We start from the raw sequence: 25,119 nt of genomic DNA, 5'->3' as shown, positions 1-25,119 counted from the left end.
AACAAGAATTATTTTATTTACTATTTCCTACACTCACTTAAAGGAAACTAATTGGTATTTATCGTGATTTATTTTTGGGGTTTTATGCCATGTGGCGCTTCCTCGTTGCTTAGTCAACGTTTCGGACAGCGTTACAGTTTCAATCACGTCCATTACAATCGCATCTGCCCGGACACTGTAACGCTATCCGAAACGTTGGCCAAAAAATACCACAAAAATAAATCGCGATAAATGCCAAGTAGTTTCCTTTAAGTGAGTGTAGGAAATAGTAAAATTGAAATGGTAATGATAACGACAGGTCCAATAAGACAATCGTTACAAGTCGTAGAAACTTCCCGCAAGTTTTCACCACAAATCTGCACGTAGACCAGACGAGACGACAGATTGTAGATGCAGTAGCATGCAAACAAGAAGTGATGTGGGTAGAAAGTAAATTAGACGTCGCCGAGCACGAAATGATTTATGTAAAATACAAATGAACTGATGCATGCACACAATTTAGATCGACAAAAAGTGACACCAGAATAACAAGGAAACGTAATAAAACCTAAAGTATTTATGTTTAAGCCACCAGAGAAGAGAAGCATCGAAAAAACAACTCAAACTGCCTATTGACTTGAGAATGATCTGAACAAATATGTAGGTACTAATTGTTTACATAAAAAGTTAATATTATTGGCACGTTAATCATCGCACGTAGTCTCGACCAAGAACCTTACGCGAAACTTTCGGAACCTTCCCCGGGGCATTGTAAAGTAAAGAAAAGAGATCTTAATGTCTCCTGTTCCATAAATAATCAATGACTAATGATTAACGACAAACAAAGTTTCAGTGGTTTGCTTTGAAACACCGTTAGACTACCGACAGACACGAGCTACTGGCGTATGTTTGTATGAATAATTGATTTGATTTCCAACAATATTATTAGTTTATTATTCATTAATAAATTATAAATTACAATTAAATTACAAACTACCATACTAGGTTCATGCGTGTATTTTGGAAGTTCCTTTGGATTAACGATTATGAAAAAAAAATTGGTTCTGTAAATCCCCTTTCATCAAAATTAAAATCAAAAATCGCTAAATTGGCTAAGGAAATGTAAACATTTAAAAAAAATGGTAACCGAATACAAAACACGGGTTAGGAAAGTCATTGAGTCCAAATTTCTGAAACAAGAGAGCGATACATTTTTATTGGTCCAATTCGCAATTGATGGTTTGTATTTGCAGCGGCTGATTGCCGTTCAATCAACGACGATACATAGATACTTCTTGTCCAATTATTGAACCGGTTCATCGCTTCCGTTACCCACCCAATAACATGTCATGTCTATAGTCACCTATACAAAGACCACCGTTAGACTACCGACAGACACGAGCTACTGGCGTATGTTTGTATGATTAATTGATTTGATTTTCAAAAAAATTATGGTGGTGGGAAGTTTGAAATCTGGGTCTACAAGTATAAAATGCGGTTCATTATCAGGCTTGATGTCGCATCTACATTTGACGAAGTGTACGTATAAGTGTACGTATACGAAGTGTTGGTATAAACAACGCAACGAGGTTCAAAACCTCAATAAAAAACAGGGTGGTTGAGCGATGGATAACCTCCAGTGTACAGCCTACTGTTGACTAGAGGCCCCAGATACATAAAAAGATACCTTTGACTGTTTAAAAGCATATATTCTAAACAATACTAATAATCTAAATTCCCATTCCTTCACGGAAGGATTGCATTCTTTGGAATATAAACGTTAGGTGAGCATACTGTATATTATGTTTCATCATTATTTTTATGGAAGTCGCTCTGAAAATCTATGGCCATTGATCTCTTCGCTTTCAAAGTTTTGTATACAGTACGAGAGCGGGTTATTTTTACAGATTAGCTGTGGACGTGTCGGCTTTTGTGTTTCCTCCACCCTAGAACATGGGTCTCTTCAAATCTCAAAGTATGACGTTGACCTCGAGGCAATGTTCGTGTCTCCTATGTGGAGATGGAATAAAAAAAATAAACGCAATTGAAAAATGTAAAGTCAGCCGGTAACACAAAGAAAATTCCGAAATTACATTAATGTAAAAAAAATACAAACAAAAAAGCCGGTGAAATAAAAACTGGTCTAGTTTAGACCGGCAAAACATACGCATCTGATGAAGTCATTTATATTCACGGAATCGAGTCTGCCATTAGAGAACGATTCGATTCGTTTTACAGTGTGTCAGTAGGTTTGCCGCATTATTTATCGGACCATTGCAGGTTGGTTTAGTTGAACCTTATAATTTTACGGTGGATTCTACTCCGCCTGCATTGTTGAGGTAGACTATGGTCCGTGGTATAAGAGAGACAATTCACTATGGTAAAATAATAATAATAACACTACAAATATTGTAATGCACACCAAACAAGCAGAAGGGAAAAATAATCATAATTTGATAACTTGAAACTCGATAACGGTGCAGTTATTCGGGTTCCATAATATTAAGTCATTTTCAGCTCTAGTTGCCTCCGTAAACGGTCCGAAAAACATATTTAAAACTTCCGTCGTAGCCGGTAAGCTTTTTAGTTTAATATTCAATTATCTCTTTTAGGCTGGGAATATATGGACTGCCATAAGCAGACGATAACGATAACTTCAAGCAGTGACTGGATAGCGATCTGCAGTTCTCATAATTGTGCAAAAATCAAATAAAATAAAGAAAGCCGTAGATAATAAAATAGTATAATAATTGCTCCATCGAAAATATCTCAAGAAACGAGTGCGAATGAGTGTAAATGAAGAGCTCGATTTTTTGGGGCCTGAGACGTTAGTGTATAGCAGTTATTGTTGTTTGTTATTGTCACGCTGTTTTCTTGTGTTAAAAAGTCGGATAATGAGCTATTTGAGAGCCACGAATCGTGCAAATTTCTCGGAAGTCGATTTCTTTCAAGGTAGATTAGTATTAAATCGATTCATTTATGAGTAAATTCTAAAGTCATCGAGAATATTTTTTTAACAAAGAGGAACGTTGCAAAGAATTCAGACGTCATTATAAAACGAGAGTAAAGAGAATCAAAAGTGAAAATAAAATAAAGGCAAAGCCGAATGGCGTAAACAAAAATGAGACTCGAACATTCATTTCACAGGTATTCAGAATAATATTCTATAAAAATACATTATAACAGAACAAATGAGAAATCTAAATAATATGGCAGACCAAATTGGCGGTAAAAAAACAAGTATGTATTAGTGTAGGTATTAAAAAGTGGTGAATCCATAGACATATGAATATTGTGTCTATGGGTGAATCCATTAATGATACGTGCTTTAACACGTCCGTCTCAATAGTAATAATTGAAAGTGTCGAACGAGAAGACAATTACCAAGAAGTCCTCCAAATGCATCTAGTTGTATGGGCTAGTTTTATCAGCTGAGAGTGCGAAGCAGGAGGAGCGATCTTCATCACCGTTAGAGAAAGGGGTGGGGGAAGTAAAGGAGAGGTTGGGATCATAAAACCGCAGAGCGAGAAAAGTGGTATTAAAAAAAAACCGAGAAAATTAATTGCAAAACGGCTAGAAAAAAAGGTTTCACTCACTAAGCTTCTAGAACTATAAACTTCCCAGGTTAAATTCGTATCTTGCCCTTACTCCTTATCCACATAACTTCCACCACAGGTTCCTGGAAACTGAGTCCTTTTTTATATACGTAGATTATTTGATACATTTATTTTTCGACATTATGTCAGGTTTTATTACTGAAAACACACAATTGTCTAAAAACAGATAAAAGTAGATAATCTTGACACAAAATTTCCGAAGACGACATAGATGATCTTCAGACTGCTGCGCCATTGTTTCGAGAAATTTGCTATTCTTGTTGATTATCTAAAAGAGCTCCAAAATAAATTGATTAATCTTAAGGATGCAGGACAACAGGACCGAAGGAGGTGCCCATAAAACAACTTGAAAAGTAAGAAAAATCCTAGTGCAGATGGGCATATTCTTGCTGAATTGAATCGCTTCAGACATTGGTGTATTTCACGTCTGTGAGGAGAGAAAAGGACAAAAATTGTGATTCTTGAAAGAATCTTCTTCTCATTGACGACGTCACGTTCATCGCTGCCTGCAGAACTCCATAACGACAGTATTTGTAATCATTTCTAATGTGTATTGGATAATGCTTGTAAAAATGTAATTGAAATTCACGAAAATAGTATTATTATGTAGTTCTTTCTTCAGTAGAGCCCAGAGCACCGAGCACACCATGCGGAGTGAAAACTGTTCTTGCGGCGGTCAAGGCCCAAGAAGTGGGTCAAGCAGCAAGCAGTAACAGCCATCAGCCGGTCCGCCAGTGGCACCGCAAACAGCGTCCCCGAAGCACGCTCCCTACCTTACCTTACCTGAAACAAGAATGAACCCGTAACCTGTTCTACCGTTAGCGCCGGTGAGTTAAAGCAGTGTGCAAGTGATGATACCTGGAACAAGTCCTTTTAAGGTCTCCGAAGGACTTAACCAAAACCTTTTTGGTATCAATTCATATTATAGTGTTCATTCATGGTTCTATCATGTTTTACATATCATATTCAGTGCAAATGAGAGTTTAATAAGAGTTCATCTTCTTTAATTTCTAGTTAAGATAAAAAGTTTCACCACAAAGACTTACGTTTATCTAACAGTGCTGTAGGTACCGGGTACATGTGTAAAATTGAAGTAGGTACCGTGCGGTGTAACACAAATGTACTTTTTCAGTTATAAGTAGATACTGAATATATGTTCTTTGAAATCAACGATTGTTTCGACGCGTGATTTAATTTACTTAGATTTAATTAATGTGCATTGTCATTAAGAAAGTCTTTTGATTGTATTATTGACGGCGGTGAAAAGCTGACTGTGTTTGGCAAATTCGAGTATGTATTATATAATATATGAACATATTTAGACAATTGAAGACGTTAGAATTTTCAGTCACAGTTTAGATATATATAATATGAATAGGATTCATAATTTACTAAATAACCTTACATTTCAATTATGTGTTTGAGGGACGAGTGAAAATTGACTCCAAATAGTAAATCACTTTTACTATCGTTGACTGTCTAATGAAAGATGACTCGTTCTCCTTAAACACTTAACTGTAAACATCGCGACAACTTATTGTATCCGGCACAGTTAACAGTGAATTTGACATTATGCGGGGTTAAGGAATTTATGCAAAATAATTAAGCGTTATGTTGAACTAAGTAACAAATGTAGGTAGCCGAAACGAAGAACATTTTTTTGTTAATTCTGAACTTTAATTATTTTTGTGACAATTATTTTTATATCTGTATTTTTGTCTCTCGTATCTAGGATGAACAAAGTCTAAAGTAATGGTGTTTGAAAGAGAGAGTACGAAAACAGTGTGCAATATAGGAGGATGAGTTTGTGTATTTAGGGAGTATATAGCATTAACTTTAAATTCAGTAAATTAAAATGATTCACCACTTCATGGAATATAAGAATCTAGAAAATAAAAATAAAATATGTTTATGAGAGATGGGAAGGCTGACAGAGATATTGTAATAAGGGTAAATGCAGGTAACATTAATGGAGAACTAAAAGCAGTTGATGCTAGCTAAAAAAAATGTTCAAAGAAGCGAAGCAGTCCACAATTGAGTGCTGGTACCTACCCTGATGTACGGAAGTGAGGCATGGAAATAGCAGAGAAAGGTGAAAGTAGACTGAATGCTGTAGAAATGAGATCCCTGAGGCGTGTGTGTTAAAACCATGTATGATCGTGTGACAAATGTGGAGATCCGCAAAAAGTGCAAGGCTGATGTAAGCGTAATGAGTAAGATCAAGAAAGGGACGCTTAGATGGTTTGGGCACGTAGAGCAAATGAGCGAAGAAAGGAGTGTAAGGAGAATATACGATGCAAATGTGAATGGTAAAAGAATTCGGGGAAGCCCGAGGAAGACATGGCACGTCTAAGTGAATCAGATACTTGAGTCGGGCCATGTCAGGACTCGTTTAGATGGTTTGGGCATGTAGAGCGAATGAGAGAAGAAAGGAGTGTAGGGAGAATATACGATGCAAATGTGAATGGTAAAAGAATTCGGGGAAGCCCGAGGAAGACATGGCACGTCTAAGTGAATCAGATACTTGAGTCGGGCCATGTCAGGACTCGTTTAGATGGTTTGGGCATATAGAGCGAATGAGAGAAGAAAGGAGTGTAAGGAGAATATACGATGCAAATGTGAATGGTAAAAGAATTCGGGGAAGCCCGAGGAAGACATGGCACGTCTAAGTAAATCAGATACTTGAGTCGGGCCATGTCAAGACTCGTTTAGATGGTTTGGGCATGTAGAGCGAATGAGAGAAGAAAGGAATGTAAGGAGAATATACGATGCAAATGTGAATGGTAAAAGAATTCGGGGAAGCCCGAGGAAGACATGGCACGTCTAAGTGAATCAGATACTTGAGTCGGGCCATGTCAGAACTCGTTTAGATGGTTTGGTCATATAGAGCGAATGAGAGAAGAAAGGAGTGTAAGGAGAATATACGATGCAAATGTGAATGGTAAAAGAATTCGGGGAAGCCCGAGGAAGACATGGCACGTCTAAGTGAATCAGATACTTGAGTCGGGCCATGTCAAGACTCGTTTAGATGGTTTGAGCATGTAGAGCGAATGAGAGAAGAAAGGAATGTAAGGAGAATATACGATGCAAATGTGAATGGTAAAAGAATTCGGGGAAGCCCGAGGAAGACATGGCACGTCTAAGTGAATCAGATACTTGAGTCGGGCCATGTCAGGACTCGTTTAGATGGTTTGGGCATGTAGAGCGAATGAGAGAAGAAAGGAGTGTAAGAAGAATATACGATGCAAATGTGAATGGTAGCAGAAGTCGGGGACGCCCGAGGAAGACATTGCACGTCTTAGTGAATCAGATACTCGAGTCGGGCCATGTCAGGACTCGTTTAGATGGTTTGGGCATGTAGAGCGAATGAGAGAAGAAAGGAGTTTAAGGAGAATATACGATGCAAATGTGAATTGTAGCAGAAGTCGGGGACGCCCGAGGAAGACATGGCACGTCTAAGTGAATCAGATACTTGAGTCGGGCCATGTCAGGACTCGTTTAGATGGTTTGGGCACGTAGAGAGAATGAGAGAAGAAAGGAGTGTAAGGAGAATATACGATGCAAATGTGAATGGAAAAAGAATTCGGGGAAGCTCGAGGAAGACATGGCACGTCTAAGTGAATCAGACACTTGAGTCGGGCCATGTCAGGACTCGTTTAGATGGTTTGGGCATGTAGAGCGAATGAGAGAAGAAAGGAGTGTAAGGAGAATATACGATGCAAATGTAAATGGTAAAAGAATTCGGGGAAGCCCGAGGAAGACATGGCACGTCTAAGTGAATCAGATACTTGAGTCGGGCCATGTCAGGACTCGTTTAGATGGTTTGGGCACGTAGAGCGAATGAGAGAAGAAAGGAGTGTAAGGAGAATATACGATGCAAATGTGAATGGTAAAAGAATTCGGGGAAGCTCGAGGAAGACATGGCACGTCTAAGTGAATCAGATACTTGAGTCGGGCCATGTCAGGACTCGTTTAGGTGGTTTGGGCATGTAGAGCGAATGAGAGAAGAAAGGAGTGTAAGGAGAATATACGATGCAAATGTGAATGGTAAAAGAATTCGGGGAAGCCCGAGGAAGACATGGCACGTCTAAGTGAATCAGATACTTGAGTCGGGCCATGTCAGGACTCGTTTAGATGGCTTGGGCATGTAGAGCGAATGAGAGAAGAAAGGAGTGTAATGAGAATATACGATGCAAATGTGAATGGTAGCAGAAGTCGGGGACGCCCGAGGAAGACATGGCACGACCAAGTGAATACTTGATAGATAGATAGACTCTTGAGTCGGGCCATGTCAAGAGTTAGAATAACAGAAGAGTATGTATGAGACGATGTATGAATGTGAATGAGGCAATGAATGTGTGCCAAGACCGAGTTGTTTGGCAGTCCGTCCTCTTTGCTTACCCCTGCGGAGAAACGGCGTAATGGTTAGTTAGTTAGTTAAGTTTTGAAAAAATTTAAACACACCTATGGAAAAAACGACAATTGTCGGTAAAGAATAAATACTCTTATTACTTGAATTGGATTATCCGCTTTATTGTCCACCATTCAAATTTTTTTTTTAAACACCGTTCTAATCTCGACAGTTATCACACAATATCTAATTGTCCAGTGCCCATCGAACTATCAGAATATGCGCATATTTATTATGCAATAATAATAATGCCCAATCGAAATACTATACATAAATGTATAAGCGTAAAAAGAAAGAAAAACTTTAAATGGCGAAAGCCCGTCGCCAATAAACTCATATTGGTTTAGTTAACTCTATCCCGAGATTTTTCAAACAAAAGGATGGAAGGACAAATACATAAACTTCTTCGTGGAATTCACCTTGGTAAGGACAAAGACAACATACTCAATGGTTGCCAATAAACACTGCTTGATATCATGTCTTCTATGTCTCCATAAGTGTGACTGTGTGAATCAGTGTTCCACTTTCCTTGGAAGGAACTGGCTGACGAAGTTACAGTCACGTAGACTAGACATTGGGAGATCTTCAATAAAGACAATTGGACTGAAAAGTTATCAAAGAAGATCATATTTAATAAAGAATTGAGAAATAATAATGCAGTGCAATAAGAAACCACATATGTTACCATTAGTGGAGATCAATAGTCTGATTACGAGTCACTGTGCTATAGAAGTGATGGCTTTGTGTAGATCTAGATCACACAGATAAAATGTTTTCCTTGGCTCAGCAGCAATTTTATTCAAACTTCTTCTACATCACGGTCATATATTCCAGAACGATCATTTAACTCTTCGCGCTCTCTACCGTCTCCTGTCCCCAGTTATTTTAGATACTTTACGCTATACTGCTACGCTGACGATCAGCAAGTTTATTTTTACTGCGCTCCAAATTAAATCAATAGTCTCAAGATCCGTATAGCTGAATGTCTAGAAGCAATAACTCGTTGGATGTCTTCAAACAAGCTGAAGCTCAATCCATCTAAGACTGAGTTTCTGTGGGCAGCCACAAACAAACGTCAACATTTCATAGACAATTCACCTATTACTATTTCCGGCAGCGATATCATCCCAAAAACAACAGTCAAACTTCTCGGTGTCAATTTAGATTCAGACTTTTCGTTTAAAAGTCAAATAAATAGGACTGTAAGCACCGGTTTTTTTCACCTAAGACAACTCAAGTCTGTCCGAAGAAACCTTCCTACAGAAGCAACAAAACTACTTATCAACTCTTACGTAGTCTCACGTCTCGATTACTGCAACGGCATTTATGCCAGCCTTCCAAAATATCAAATTGACAAACTTCAATCAGTGTTTAATGCAGCAGCACGGCTCATAACCGGGGTTTCAAAATATTCGCACATTTCAGAACCGTAAACCTTCGTAACCTTCACTAGCTCAAGTGCCCTGAAAGAATCCAGTACAAACTGTGCTGGATGGTGTTTAAATCCATCAATGAAATGGCCCCACCCTACATCTCTGAACTATGCGTCCCGGAGAACACTGGTCTGAGGCAGTCAACTCTTAGATCAGCAACATCATCAGCTGTAGGCAGACTGATAGAACCTACGCGCAAGCCAAATACTAAGTTTGGTGATCGCGCTTTCGGAGTATCTGGGCCGAAGGCTTGGAATAAACTCCCTCCGGAATTAAGATCCATAACAAGTCAAACAGAATTCAGGTCTAAACTAAAAACTTACCTTTTTAAGCTGTCGTACCCTTAAATTAAATATACCATTCCTAAGAGAAAGTCCAGTTATATTCAAATTTTCAAGTCCTAAATCTTGTATCTAAATTTTGCCAATAAACAATTAGAAAATGTTAATTAAGTGTTAATCTCAAGTGACCTACCAGGTAAGTATTGTACTGTATATTTTCTCCATAAATAGTTAAGTAATAACATAGATCACTGTAGACATGTATTATAAGTTTGTACAGCGCCCTTGAGGTGTTTTTGCACAAAAACAAGTCATCCAAGTATTATTATTATTATTATTTACTTCCAGGCTTATCCCATTCTGTCCAGTCTTCTCCAAAGCTTCCACCATTTTCTTCGTCAACCTCCAACACGTTTCCAAAAGGGTTCCACTTGACATAATTTTCGTCTTTCTGCCACCTGGCAGTCATGCAAAATAGTTAGCCCGTCGCAGTCTTTCGAGCCAACATAATCTTACGAACATAGTGGTGTCACGCTGAGCCAAATTATCGAGTTGTTAGTTCATAACTCATTATGTATTTTTTTTTATTCACACTACGTCTTACAACCGTGAGTACCCATTGACTGTAGTTATGTGTCGATTTAGGGTTTTCGAACTCCGACGTCCCTTACACAAATGGATGTAAACTGATAACTGATTCCAGATAGTAGGCGTTTTTTAGAGTTGTTTTGAAGTATTTTTTAATGTATTCGTGTTCAGAGTCCAGAGTCCAGGTGGGTTCAAGTATCCATCCTTTAATATACCTGTTGACCTACCTACCCATTCGAGTAGGCCTGAGGATATCCCGATCTCAGCACTGATCCTATATTGAGTTTTGGGGTATTTATCGACAGTCAGAAATGTTCATCTTCATTTCAATCAAACATCGTAGAAACAAGTCGGAAAAAACACGTTAGATTCCTTCCATCAACAGGTAGATCTTTGAGCCATTTCTATTCTGTTATTAAGGCCAGTAAACCAACAAAAACAGTTATAAGACTGCGTTACAAAAGTATCATTTACCATACAAAAAAACTCGCAGGTACAAAATAAATCGAGTCAGATATTTGAGTTGTAAGTAGCGAGACTCACGTGTAAAAAACAAACGAATTAACTCTAAAGAATGTGTAGTTAAAGTAACTTTCGTAATTTTAAAAGGATCACTAAAATGGTAAACACTTCGAATACATTATGTGAGAACGTTTAAAGTCATTCATATTGACCGTCAAAAAACAAGTAAGTAAATTATTGTCTATCTCGTTTAGTTGTTTGCATTTTGCCGCATTGGGAAGAAAGCGATAAATATAAAATTACGTTAGATTAAGATAATGTCATGTTCTGTCCAAAATGCCAAAATTTGTGTGGAAATCGTAATTAGCAATCCAATAGTGTAAATTAAAATTACAAAACCATAGTGGTAGCACGTGTCGCCCAGCACAGAGTATGAGACGATAGAAAGTTAAGCAAAAAGAACGCCCTCTGAATATTGATTAATATTGTTATTAAACGGATCGGTTTTCTGTGCAATTCAAAGGCGGCAAGTGAAAAATACTTTGAAGAAAAAATTTCAAAAATATGAGAAGTAAATTAAACTGGGCTTTGAACTGATAAAGTAACTGAAGTCTCTCTCAGCAATTATGAGGAAGTAGGTATAGTATTTGTTACAGTCAAATTCCGAACGTAGTGGAAACCTATGATTTAAGAAAGGCAAATAATAAGGGATAGTCTAGAAGAGTTTAAAACTCATCGAAAGGTAATTTTTTTTTAAATCTTGCGTACCACGCCACAGCACTCTTTTAGACTTTTAGAATTATGTTGCAACCTTCTGTGGAACTATAATTCATAAGACGGGGAATCCGTATAAGCGTTAAGATTGCGTAGTTATTTGGAGTTCCCCAGGAAGCACTTACAAAACTATAAGGATGAGCATACCTGACCAGGTGCACTTACGCCACCCCTGGCCGCCACTAGAACACGATTGCGTCGTGCATTATCGAAATACCACCAGTGCCACTACTTACTACCACTCTGGTGCCGAAAATATATGACCCGATGAACAACACAATTGTTCCAACTGTCTTTCGAGAATATCGTCGCGTTATTCAGGTATTTCAGGCAATGCTTAGTATAGTGAGGCAATCAATGAAAATGTTAAGTGTTTTTTAATGTGAAGAAAATGCTTTCTTTAACGTTGGTGTGTGCTTAAATTAAACGGTAGATTAGCAAAGTTCCGGATAGCTCCATTTCGGATAAACAAATAATAATTTGAAATTAATCTGGTAAATTAAATTAATACACTCGAATCAGTTTTGTGCTTAAATTACCAAGTTAATGGTGGTTTTTTTGCTTTTAGTGAGGCCATTTGCCAGGCTTTTTGTCTAATTGCTTTAAAACTGTTTACGATAAACGCTTTTATATTGCAGTGGTTATTTATGCGATTTAAATTACTTTTATAGAGCTTTAACATTGACGTGTTGATATACTAAAGGGAAATAATTTTGAATGACACATCGTTATGAGAGTCGAAAAATAAACCGGTCAACAATGAATGAATAAACAAAGTTGCTTTGTTTCGAGAAATTCATAGCACCTCAAAGATTACACAATTAGTATTGAATGACGAAAAACCACAAACTTTATTTAACTTTACGTTTCGGAAAACCGGTATCTCCATGTTTATTCTATCTTTTGTCTGCATCAGGTCGAAACAGCACTTTCTTCAGCGGATGTAAGAAAGCTGACTATTCTGAGAATTTCGACACGATTTATGTATTAGTTATTCTGAAAGAATTCGCGTTGTGCCGATTCTTGCAAACCTGCAAATAATTGTCACAGTAATTGAATTTGATTTAAGAATATAACGAGACATCAAAAATAGGAAAATACGTAAAAATTGGATTGTTATTAATCACATTATGGCCTTTGTTACAGAAAAAGCACGAACGATCTACACGGAGACACAATTTTTCACGAATAAGCCTATAAGAATAACTATGCGTAACAGAAAGGTAGTTACCACAAGACTCAATCCTCTCGTTTGAAAACCAAAAGACAAATCAAGAAGGCGTCATTGAAATCTATGTATCTAATAAAAACAAATATAGGTAACAACATAATCGAGCGAGACAAGACGCTTATAAAATGAGGACGCTGAAGTGACGAATACAAGAAAAACACAATAAAAGAAATCACAAACACATAATTGAAGAAATTAGTAGTTTTGAGGAATTGAAATAAAGATTCTACCAGGGTAGCAGAAGAAGTAAGGATGAGTGAATTGATTGGGGCAGCAACTGCGCTGGGCGGGGCGGCTGTGACGGCCACCTCCCAAGTGGCGTGGTTCATCCCGATGCTGGTGGGAGCCATCGCCTTCTTCCAATACGAGATGATGGACCCAGAGAGCAGGGCCGCAGACACCGAGACGGATGAACTAATGTCAGAGTATGATTTTATCATAGTGGGAAGTGGATCGGCAGGTAAAATATTCGATGTTTAAACAAAATTTCACAATCGCCTAACGTTTTAAAAAACTTTTTTACAAACACTAAAACATTGGAATAAATACAAATTTTTAAAAAAATAGTCACTTCAATATAAAATTTATCTTCTACCTATAGAATTGCTTTTGAATTAATAGTTTACTTGAAACATATAAGACTGTTTCTCAATTGCCACATTTTGTTTTAATTTTGTGGGACAATAACAGTCTAGATATAACGTCATTGGTTTATATGCATTAAGAGAACTTACGAACTACTAGTTTTGAAAATTCCGATTTTAAAAGTACCTATCTTCAATTTATTAAATATCTTGTGTGCTGGGTGCTTCGAGTGAATAGTTTATTTTTTTATTAATTCATTTTATGCCCCTATGAGAAATGAGAAATAATTTTGGACATGAGAAAGAAATAATAAAAATTAAAAAAATATTACAATAGACAAACAATAAATATATAAAACAAAAAAACGATTTTTTTTTTAAATACATTGACTATAAAATATTATGTTGGGAATTCCAGGCGCAGTGGTGGCGAATCGTCTATCTGAGGTGGAGGGGTGGAGAGTTCTTTTATTGGAAGCTGGGGGAGATGAAACCGAAATCAGCGATGTACCACTTCTGTCCGCGTACCTTCAACTGAGTCAACTTGATTGGAAATATAAGAGCGAACCGCAAGGGACGGCGTGCTTGGGTGAGTTATATAGTGATATCCTATTATGATTGGAAATATAAGAGCGAACCGCAAGGGACGGCGTGCTTGGGTGAGTTATATAGTGATATCCTATTATGATTGGAAATATAAGAGCGAACCGCAAGGGACGGCGTGCTTGGGTGAGTTATATAGTGATATTCTATTATGATTGGAAATATAAGAGCGAACAGCAAGGGACGGCGTGCTTGAGTGAGTTATATAGTGATATCCTTTTATGATTGGAAATATAAGAGCGTACCGCAAGGGACGGCGTGCTTGGGTGAGTTATATAGTGATATCCTATTATGATTGGAAATATAAGAGCGAACAGCAAGGGACGGCGTGCTTGAGTGAGTTATATAGTGATATCCTTTTATGATTGGAAATATAAGAGCGTACCGCAAGGGACGGCGTGCTTGGGTGAGTTATATAGTGATATCCTATTATGATTGGAAATATAAGAGCGAACCGCAAGGGACGGCGTGCTTGAGTGAGTTATATAGTGATATCCTATTATGATTGGAAATATAAGAGCGTACCGCAAGGGACGGCGTGATTGGGTGAGTTATATAGTGATATCCTATTATGGTTAGGGAGATTTTAATGTCACCATGCAAATCAGGTATAATATTTTTTAATCAAAACTAGTTTGAGAAAACTACAACTACGTCCCAGGATGGAGGATCGATTCATAAAACAAATTAATTGACTGTGCGTAGCGGAGTTCTGTTTTAACTCGACCGTTTTGCATTTCTTTTACGTAAATTGGTTTGTACGTTTTGTTTCCATTTTTAAGGTGATGGCCGTTTAATGTAAAGTTTAAAAAAATAATTGTTATTGAGATAGTGATGTTTCTTTGGCGAAATTGTATAACTCCTGATTTGACATTAAAAAAGTTGCACGAAATGTATCTATGGTTGATAATTTAGTGGATATTCAGTACCTATCTACTTATAAAAAAAATCTTATGTATTCGGAGAAAATTTAGGTTTCGATTTATTAAATAATAGACAATTAGAAACGAGCGAGGTCTACCGTTCACACTACTACTAGTATCACCCTAAACCTCAGGTTGCATTTTCCCTTTCCTAAATTGGTGATATTTCATGAATATAGAATAGTAATAATATTTGTTTTTCATCTCCAAATATAATATAGTAAAAATGATATGTCTAATTTCAGCTATGGAAGGTGGACGATGCAATTGGCCCAGAGGAAAAGTGCTCGGCGGTTCATCAGTGCTGAACTATATGTTGTACTTAAGAGGAAACCGTAAGGATTACGACATGTGGGAGGCTCTAGGCAACCCGGGTTGGGGTTCCAAGGAGGCTCTGTACTACTTCAAAAAATCCGAAGACAATCAGAATCCATACCTCTCTGAAACTCCCTATCACTCCGAAGGAGGTCTTCTGACAATCGGAGAAGCGCCTTACCACACTCCGCTGGCCGCCACCTTTGTGCAAGCCGGAGTAGAAATGGGATACGACAACAGAGACATCAACGGAGAGAAACAAACCGGATTCATGATAGCTCAAGGCACAATCAGAAGAGGAAGCCGCTGCTCCACTGCCAAAGCTTTTATCCGACCTGCCAGACTGAGGAAGAACTTGCACATCTCGATGAATTCAATGGTCACGAAGATCATGATCGATCCAGTGAGTAAAATTGCCTTCGGTGTGGAGTTTGTCAAGGACAAAATGATACATCGAGTGAGGGCAGTGAATGAAGTTATTGTATCCGGAGGTTCCGTTAATTCTCCGCAGCTTTTGATGCTGTCGGGGATAGGACCTAAGGCTGAACTGGCTAAGAATGGGATACCTCTCATCAATGATTTGCAAGTCGGAGAAAATCTGCAAGATCATATTGCTCTCGGTGGTTTGACTTTCATGGTAAATCAACCCGTGTCAATTGTTGAATCTCGCCTTCATACCGTGTCCAATCTAATGCAATATGCGGTGTTTGGAGAAGGACCCTTGACTATAATGGGGGGAGTAGAAGGTCTCGCATTTGTCAATACGAAGTTTGCGAATGTAACGGACGATTTCCCTGACATCGAGTTTCACTTTATATCGGGTTCGACAAACTCAGATGGCGGCAACCAGGTAAAGAAAGCTCACGGCCTAACAGACAAGTTTTACAACACGGTATTTGGCCCCATCAACAATTTGGATACTTGGAGCATTCTGCCCATGTTGTTGAGGCCTAAGAGCAAAGGATCGATCAAGCTTCGCAGCAGCAGTCCTTTTGATTATCCTTATATCTATCCGAACTACTTCAAGGACAATAGAGATTTGGAAACTTTAAGAGAAGGAGTAAAAATTGCCATCGCCTTATCAAGAACTAAGGCTTTTCAGAGATTTGGATCACAAATGTCCCAGATCAAGTTCCCGGCTTGTTCACATCTTTCCCTATACACCAATGAGTATTTTGAGTGTATGATAAGGCAGTACTCGGCTACTGTGTACCATCCTGTAGGAACCTGTAAGATGGGTCCATATTGGGATAAAACAGCTGTTGTAGACCCTCAGCTGAAGGTATATGGAGTGAGAGGGCTGAGGGTAGTTGACGCAAGTATAATGCCGAACCTCGTCAGCGGAAATACTAATGCACCAGTCATCATGATTGCAGAAAAAGCGAGTGATATGATTAAAGAGTATTGGATTAGAAAGACTCAATGAGCCCGTGAATCTAATTATAATAGTAGAGTACAGTGTTAGTAAAACAATTTGTGAAAATGTGATCAGTGCGATGAAAGCTTTGACCGCAGGCGCTTTCGAAGTGAAAATGAATGTTCCTGAATAAGTGGAAACTGTACCATCCAACTATTAAAAGACAATAATTAACCAATTAGACATTTTAGATGAACCCAACATTATTTAGTTTTAAAGATCCGTAGTTGGATGATATAACTTTAATGAATGTGTGACATATTAATTAAGGAAATTTTTATATGTTAAGTTTGTATGATTTGAATGAGATAATAAAATTGTTAAACAATATGAGATGACTTTTAAAATTTGAAGCTGATTTTAAGTAGAAAAACATTCTCACCGATTAAACATGATTTTAAGAAATAGTTACTTAATTAATCATACTTACATCACAAATACTAGTTTGGACTGAAACTGGGAAAATGGTAGCATTATAAACTTGAAAAAATATTTTTAAATAATTAGTTATCGTAGTTTGTAAGTAAGCGTGTCATCTATGAAATGTGGGTATAAATAATTTCACAAAATAAATAATTATTTAATGTTAATAGCGCACTTGAGGGAAACCATCACAAAAATCTGCGCTGCAAAAAATATTACTGTCGCGAGTATGATTATTAATAATAATAACAATATAAACAATAAAAATGTAAATGTTCGTTTATTCAAAATCTTAAATTTCCGAAAGTGCTTTGCGAAAAGTAAGAATACGTGTGTTTTTAGATAGATAGATACAAAACAGTGCCACCTGTTACCATACATTTTTTTTTAAACCCCGCCATCTGTTGGACGTAACAGCAAAATGCGCTATTGTTTCTCTAACTGCACTAGATTGAGCCACAACAACGCGTGGCAGGGTAAAGCTGGTTATTAATAATTTAATTTGATTCCACGATCAAAAGGGACAAAATGGAATTGAGAGATCACATCACAAAAAAAATGATGTAGGTATTTGTATGTGTATCATCAAACTAAGAAATAGGTAAGAATTTTATTGTAGGTAGATACCGCCATACTTATATATCTTTGTGCAACCCAAACAATTAAAATAAATCCAGAAAATATACCTAATTTTTAGTCAAAATTTCTAAGAATTATAAAACCAATAGATGAAATGCAGGACGCAGTGTTTTTTGCCTACGCGATTGTACGTAGAAAAATAGTAAAGTGCTGAATGGTGAATTTTTGCTTGGACCGAATGAAAATACCATTTCAAAAAGATTAGTACGCTTTTGAATAGTGAGGAGATCGGTGAATATTCTAAATCGGAATGTCATAATTACGGCAGAGATCAATAATTTAACAAAGTCTTGCATCACACAATAAAAAATCTTTGATAATAGTTAATTTAATTAAAATAGTCATTTGATATAAATACCTTAATAGTGAAATAAGTGTTAACGCAGTTAGAAAATTACTCGTAGCTAATTAATTTAAAAAATGGTGACACTGGTGGATTTAAAGACTTATCTTTCGAGTGCACGAATTCTGTTCTCTTTGCTTCAAGGAGTAGGTTTTTTAATGACCCTCCATAGAGGAATTTTAGAAAGCAGACCTGATATAGTAGACGTGGAGTACCGAGTGCGCGATGTGGATTATTATGGACTTTATGCAGCTTACGATTTTATAGTGATAGGGGGAGGAAGTGCCGGAGCAGTTATGGCAAACAGACTATCAGAAAACCCCAAGTGGACTGTTTTACTTCTGGAAGCAGGTAAGGATGAAGAAGTCATGGTGGATCCGCCATTCCTGATGCCAACTCTCTTTATGACTGCTATGGATTGGCAATTCACAACAGAGCCGGACGAAGGATTTTGTTTAGCCATGACTGAAAGGAAGTGTAACTGGCCCAGAGGAAAGGCCTTGGGAGGATCAAGTTCCATGAATGCCATGCTGTACGTCAGAGGAAATAAAAGAGATTACGATCTCTGGGAGACGATGGGAAATCACGGATGGTCTTATAATGATGTTTTACCATATTTTAAAAAATCTGAAGACATGAGGATAGAAGAATACAAAGACAGCCCATATCACGGAACTGGGGGATATTTAACAGTGGAGAACTTTCGTTATAAACAACCGATTTGGGAATACTTTATGCTGGCTGCAAAGGAATTAGGTTACAGTTGGGTGGATTTCAACGGAGAAAAGCAAACAGGGTTCATGAACCCTCAAGCAACTATTCGCGAAGGGTTACGTTGCAGTACAGCAAAAGCATTCTTGAGATCAGCCTCTCGTCGTGAAAATTTACATATTAGTCTAAGTTCTCATGTTGAAAAAATTCTAATTGAAAAATATTCGAGAAAAGCGTTCGGTGTTAAATTCAAAAAAGAACTATACGGATCTCGGAAAATTTTTGCAAAAAAAGAAGTGATCCTTTCAGCGGGAGCAATACAGAGTCCTCAGATACTAATGTTGTCTGGTGTAGGAGAATTCGAATATTTAAAACATCTCGACATTAAACCGTTAGTGGATCTTCCGGGTGTGGGTCAAAATTTACAGGATCATGTAGCCATGGGTGGAAGACCGTATTTGTATGAAACACACGACGGAAAAGATCTAGGACTTAATTACAATGAATCAATTACGGATGAAACAGTAATAGATTTCACAGAACACCATAAAGGAATTTTATACAATTTACCAGAATGTGAAGTAATAGGCTTCGTCAAAACCAAATACGCAAATATTTCTGATGATTGGCCGGATGTGCAATTGTTTATGACAGCTTTTGGAGACAATTCTGATGGAGGGATATTTAGCAAGAGAGGAACGAGACTGAGCGACGAAAGCTACCAAGTTGTGTATGAAGAAGTCATCTTCAAGCCAGCTTTCTCTGCGGTGCCTTTACTGCTCCGGCCGAAGAGTCGCGGCTACTTAAGGTTAAAAGATAATGATCCCTTCTCCAAGCCGCTGATATACCCAAACTACTACTCTCATCCCGATGACATCAAAGTTATGGTAAGAGCATAATGTTAAAAACACTTTACTTTGAATTTACGACAAATAAGCTACCCCCATAAAACAAAAACTTAGAATATTCCATTAAATTAAATGGCACTATGAATTTAATAAACCTTCTCTTCCTTGTTTGAAAGTGGATGTGAAATCGCGTCGATTCATTAGTATGAATTCAAATACTATTTTATTGTTCAATTGCTTCAGATTGAAGGAGCTCGCATCGCTCATGCCCTGACCAAAACTCCAACCATGCAGCGCATAAAAGCTAGCATTTTGAAGAAGCCTTTCCCAGGATGCGAAGAAGCTGCCATCAGCGGCATTCAACAAAACCCGGAATATGGAAACTACAGGAAAGAAGAAGAGGCCAGAAGTCACGAAGAACACTATGAAGAAGATTTTGAAGCATATGATGACGATGCATTCCTGAGCGACGCTTTCTTAGAGTGTCAGGCTCGCCATCACACTTTGACCATCTACCACCCCGTTGGCACTTGCAAGATGGGACCGGAATCAGATTCGATGGCTGTCGTAGACAATAGATTGAAGGTATTCAATACAAATTACACTAAATTGTAAATATTTTTGTTCGAAAATTCATTTTATCTACTCAAATTTAAAAAAAGCGTTGCAGAATTATTCATCAACACTAAAAAACATTCAAAATATTATAGTTAGCATCTTAAGTACTATAAAGTAAGTCCCGATGTATCATACTACTTTTATCTACTAAACCACTAGTCGACAGAATTAAGAGATAAAACTTAAAACTGATCTTCTCAGACAGTCATATCTATAAAGTCAGGAACCTTTCACCTTCAAAGTCAGCGACATTGTAAATATCTAAATGTTAAAAAAAATGTAATTAACTATTGATTACTTAAAGAAAATAATTAACTTGGTATACACCACTATTTAATCAAAATAATCGACGTGTTTCGTAATCTGTGGTTTCTTCGTCACGATAAAAATATAATATTATAACCACTGGTTGCAAACATGTTCATTAATTTGATTACATAGTGGTATATTTAAAGTTATTTGTTTTCTTTAAATTAAAATGACGCCACAAAATTAATTTCCAATGATTGAAGGGGCTATTGATAAATTCATATTTAAACCTATGTGAATGCATCATATAATAATAAGAAAGAGTCTAAGAAGTCATAGTTGTACATTGGCCTTGAGGGGTTTTTTTATATAAAATGAGGATATAAAAATGATTAAATTTTTTTAAAAGACTAGCGTAGGTATTAACTATTATAATAAGAGTATTATTTTAAAATTAAAGATGATTTATTTTTTGTTCAAAGGTGTATGGAGTACACGGATTACGTGTGGTGGATGGCAGCATCATGCCTCATATAGTCAGCGGAAATACAAATGCTCCTATCATCATGATAGCAGAAAAGGCAGCGGACATGGTTAAAGAAGACTGGCAGATAGGCATACGGCTGGTGGAATCTCTGCGTCCTCAATCTAGGCTATCCTGGTTCAAGGACACGTTGGTTACCCCGAAAGGCAGGTACGTGAACACGAAACATTCGCCAATTAATCTGTTAAGGTCAAAATCACATAGGCGAAACGATCGGATTCATATATTGAGAGATAAGATTTCAAAATATAAACATATCCATAACAAAGAAAATTTCGAAGAAACTCCTGAATTGAGTTATCCAAAAAACTTTTTAAGAACGGAACCTCAACAGAACTTTACAAAAGAAAGAAAAATTGAAGATCTTTCAAGATCAGAGATTAAACTTCTACGAAAGTGTATGAAGTTTGTCACCGAACCTTGCTATAATAGTGAAGAATACGAGGAAAGTGTTGAAAAGACATTGGATCAAAATGATTTCGTACCCATTTATGACGAAACAATAGTCGGTAGTAATACTAGACAGACAGGGGATGAAATATCTCATAATAATGATGACTCAATTCAAAATAATCATCAGACTACATCTTCTAGGACGAATTCAATGACTGGTAATGAAGGTGAAGACAAATTCCATGAAAAGTTCCCTGAAACGTCATTGGATCAAAATGAATTCGATAATTTTTATATCGAGGATGAAAAAACTAAAAACTATTATAGTTTGCTAAACGGTGCTGAACAACTTGAAGATACAGTTCCAGGTGATGTAATACGACCTCCTTCGAACTTATATGAAAACTATGAAAAATTACAAAATTTTCAATCACTCTTCAAGAATTCAGGTAATTTTGATAGTATGAATTTAAAAAGTCGCCCACATTTTATGTTTGGTTCTAATCGGAAAGATGGTTCTAATAATTGTAAGGATGGTTCAAACCGGAAAGATGAGTCAAATTGTCGTCTAGAAAAGACTTTCATCAATAATAACGACAACAATCCACATGAAATAAACGTTTATAGTTGTCAAGATAAATTTCAAAACACAAAAGTAAATAAGGACAACGTGGTACAGGAAACCGGAATTAACAGGAACATAGACAATCCACAATTTTATATAGAAAATGAAGGCATATATCAAAATTCAGAAATACAATTTGCTAGTAAAAATCCACATCCAGAAATAATTCAGAGAGATGACCACAATTTCAATATATATCATGTAACACCAGTTTACAAAAACAAGGAAAATATAACAAGAAAGCGGATAAACTACAGTAAAAATGAATTTGCACATCCCTCACAGCGACTTTTTTTATTCCCCCGAAGAAAATCATTTGACTTATCACAACGCTTTGGCAATAGTGACGAGAGATATAAAAATTTTCCACAATCAAAACACACATCAGCCTTCAATAATTTCGAGAATCACCATAACAGGAAACCTGAAATGTTTTACTACGATCGAACTCCAACGGATAGCCAGAGAAGAAGTAATGAACTGTTCTTGTACACAGAAAAGCCAATAACCCTAGATAAAATGTATCCTAAAGCTACGTTTGAGAGCGAAAAAATCAGCATCGGAAACCTTTTAGATCCCGTAGATTATGGCACAGGAACTAACACTGATTACAGAGAAATTGAAAAATATTTGGTGATGCACCAAAACCTTCAACCGGAAGATCAACCCACTAGGATAATTCTTGATCACGAAAACGGTTGGGAAATAGATAGATATTCTCCATTTTACAGCAAACAAACGAGATCAAAAGAAATGGAATTCCACAACGAACATGATGGTGCTGATCAAAGTCCAAGAGTATCAGATGACAGAATTTGGAATCAAGGAAACATAGAAAGATCTGAGAGTCAACATAAATCGAACCTGCAAGCTGAAAGAGAATTCTGGAGTAGAATAATTGCACTGGAAAATATGAGACGGGAACACAGTCCTCCAAAACATTCACATGACTATAGATTTGATCCAGACAATCGACTAATGCCGGAAGATTTTTTTTTTTCATAAAGTGCCAACATATTCACATGAAGGTAATCAATTAAATTCACCAACACTTTATGCGGTTTCATCAAAATAAACCAGACAATTCTTAATAAATAATGACAATATTTTCAGGGGATTTTAATTATTTTTTTAACCCTTTCAAACACATTGTGTTTAATTTAATTGTGGTAACAATTTCGTTGTTATTCGTGAAACTTGAAACGCTATTATTCCTAGAGACAACAGTGATAATGATAACAAAGGTATTTCTGAAATGAATCATATAAAAAAAGCAGGAGCTTACATTGTATTATGATTTTTCAGCAATAATTTAATCAGACAACTTGAAATTAACAAACAAATACCTTGGAGCACTCCGCACACACAGCTATAAATTCGTCAAAATGACTGCAGAATAATATTAATTCATTGCACCGGGATGACTGGAGTGTATTTCAATGATAACAAAGTACGATCACGCACGAATAATTTACTCGAAACTCTTTTAATTATTTATAGCGGCAAAACTGAAACCCTGAAACTGAGTAAACCCGTAGGAGTAAATTGGATTACTTTGACATTATTTGGTTAGTTTACAGTTCTTCAGTAGGTACTTTATCATTAAAGTAAATACAAAAATAAAAAAGATCTTAGAATTACCGAATAACCAAATTGCTCTAGTCTGACAATAGACATACAAAAACTTATAGTTTTTTACAGAAATCTGACAAAATCAAATAATATTTTAAAATAACAAATTTGAACTAAAGACAACTTTTATGTAATGCCCGACGCATTGGGCTAATGCGTTGGGAAATTTTGGCGTATAATGGCTGCTGCAGGCGTTGGTCGCCATCGTTAGCCGGCCAATCCGATTGTTGTCGGTTTTCGTGCACACATCAAAGGATCTTGGCGCAAACCCGCCAACAGCGTGCACACGTTGGCGGGTTGGCGCCAACGTTGGGCCAACGTGTACTAGGAGCTTTGTCGTTTTCTTAAAAAAATATTCAAGTTATTCTAGAGCAGAGGTTCCCAACCTTATCTGGCTCACCGCCCACTTTTCTAACAATATTCAACAATTTTACATTTTATTTATTTATTTATTTATTTATTTATTTATTTAGTTATTCTGACATTCTCACCATTGAAGAGTACAATAGTAAACACGCTGGGCATAAGTTTTCAGATCTTCAGAATCAGAAGATGGAGATGAATATACCTGAAACAAGTAAGAAAAAAACATTAATAAAATGTCGAAAAAACGAATAAAAAACAATTCCTAACTTCGCAATTAATATTCCGAAAATACTTTTGATAACATAGTCCTAATAACATTGTAATAAATGATGATTGCAACAAAGTGTATTATGTGCAAAGCCATTAGTCTTCGGACAGCGTAATAAATTAAATGCACTTTCTACACGATTAGTTATATTTCAACTAATTCGTAGAAATTTCAATGAAGGTCAGACAGTCAACTCTCTAAGCAAGCATTCATGTTGACACCAAGAGGACATTAGCCTAATATATTTGCAATAGAAGCATTATTTCTTTACATCGTTTACCGTGGAACCTGAAAGTCAAAATGAAGTATTCTGGCATTCAAGCACATTCAACGGATAACTCCACGGAACCACAATCTATTGTTTAAAGTATGATGTAATAATAAAACTTGGCATCTAGTAGTTCTGTGAACAGTTGTAGACCTCGCGTTCAAAAACGTTTATAAGTTTATTTTATTTAATAAATCAAAATTCCATATGAAATCATAAGATTTGTTAGTACGTACTTAACTACAAACAATAAATATGCATTAAAAGTAAAATTAAAAAAAAAATCAAATAACGAATTATACTATTTGTCCAAAGAAATGTCACCATCTCAATGACAATAACATGTCAAACTTTCTATGCGCCATAATATTAATTATTCCGATTTGAGAGCTCGTAGTAAGAACCACGATCATGCGCACTCTTGTGGGATAAAAGGTAGTATACAACAGCCCACCATCTTGAACCGGAACTGGGACGTAAAAACCAAATTTACAGACGGGCGAAATGCCAAGTGGTTGAATTAAAACAGGATAAGCTACCATCAGTCAAATTAGATGTTTGGCTTCCTTGATTT

At 36.7% G+C, this 25,119-nt stretch overlaps 3 protein-coding genes across 3 annotated transcripts in view; 2 read left to right on the top strand and 1 right to left on the bottom strand.

Moving 5' to 3' along the window:
* Flo2 (flotillin-2) overlaps nt 1–25,119 on the bottom strand; it is a 710,730-nt gene that overhangs the window by 145,276 nt on the left and 540,335 nt on the right. The window lies entirely within an intron of this gene.
* Nucleotides 13,017–16,801, top strand: LOC149412596 (glucose dehydrogenase [FAD, quinone]-like). The gene is made up of 3 exons (XM_089645570.1): nt 13,017–13,236; nt 13,779–13,949; nt 15,132–16,801. The coding sequence occupies exons 1-3, from the start codon at nt 13,029–13,031 to the stop codon at nt 16,625–16,627; spliced, it is 1,875 nt and encodes a 624-aa protein (XP_089501696.1). The 5' UTR covers nt 13,017–13,028; the 3' UTR covers nt 16,628–16,801.
* On the top strand, nt 18,101–22,529 carry LOC149412595 (glucose dehydrogenase [FAD, quinone]-like). Its single transcript, XM_089645350.1, has 5 exons — nt 18,101–19,621; nt 19,826–19,947; nt 20,059–20,167; nt 20,932–21,143; nt 22,508–22,529. Exons 1-5 carry the CDS (start codon nt 18,101–18,103, stop codon nt 22,527–22,529), a joined length of 1,986 nt encoding a protein of 661 aa, XP_089501476.1.

This window comes from Hesperophylax consimilis, chromosome 22 (assembly GCF_061612785.1).
Source record: "Hesperophylax consimilis isolate HC1 chromosome 22, BYU_Hcon_1.0, whole genome shotgun sequence".
Lineage (NCBI taxonomy): Eukaryota > Metazoa > Arthropoda > Insecta > Trichoptera > Limnephilidae > Hesperophylax > Hesperophylax consimilis.
The sequence above is the reverse complement of the archived record's forward strand: the minus strand, read 5'-3'. Positions and strand labels throughout refer to the sequence as shown.

Bases quoted from the DNA above. Each gene is read 5' to 3' on its own strand.
- LOC149412595 (XM_089645350.1), top strand. From the start codon at position 18,101: ATGGTGACACTGGTGGATTTAAAGACTTATCTTTCGAGTGCACGAATT. The intron at 19,948-20,058 runs AAACCCGGAATA...GAGCGACGCTTT, and splicing joins GCCATCAGCGGCATTCAACA to CTTAGAGTGTCAGGCTCGCC. The intron at 20,168-20,931 runs GTATTCAATACA...TTTTGTTCAAAG, and splicing joins TCGTAGACAATAGATTGAAG to GTGTATGGAGTACACGGATT.
- LOC149412596 (XM_089645570.1), top strand. From the start codon at position 13,029: ATGAGTGAATTGATTGGGGCAGCAACTGCGCTGGGCGGGGCGGCTGTG. The intron at 13,237-13,778 runs GTAAAATATTCG...TGGGAATTCCAG, and splicing joins AGTGGGAAGTGGATCGGCAG to GCGCAGTGGTGGCGAATCGT. The intron at 13,950-15,131 runs GTGAGTTATATA...GTCTAATTTCAG, and splicing joins GCAAGGGACGGCGTGCTTGG to CTATGGAAGGTGGACGATGC.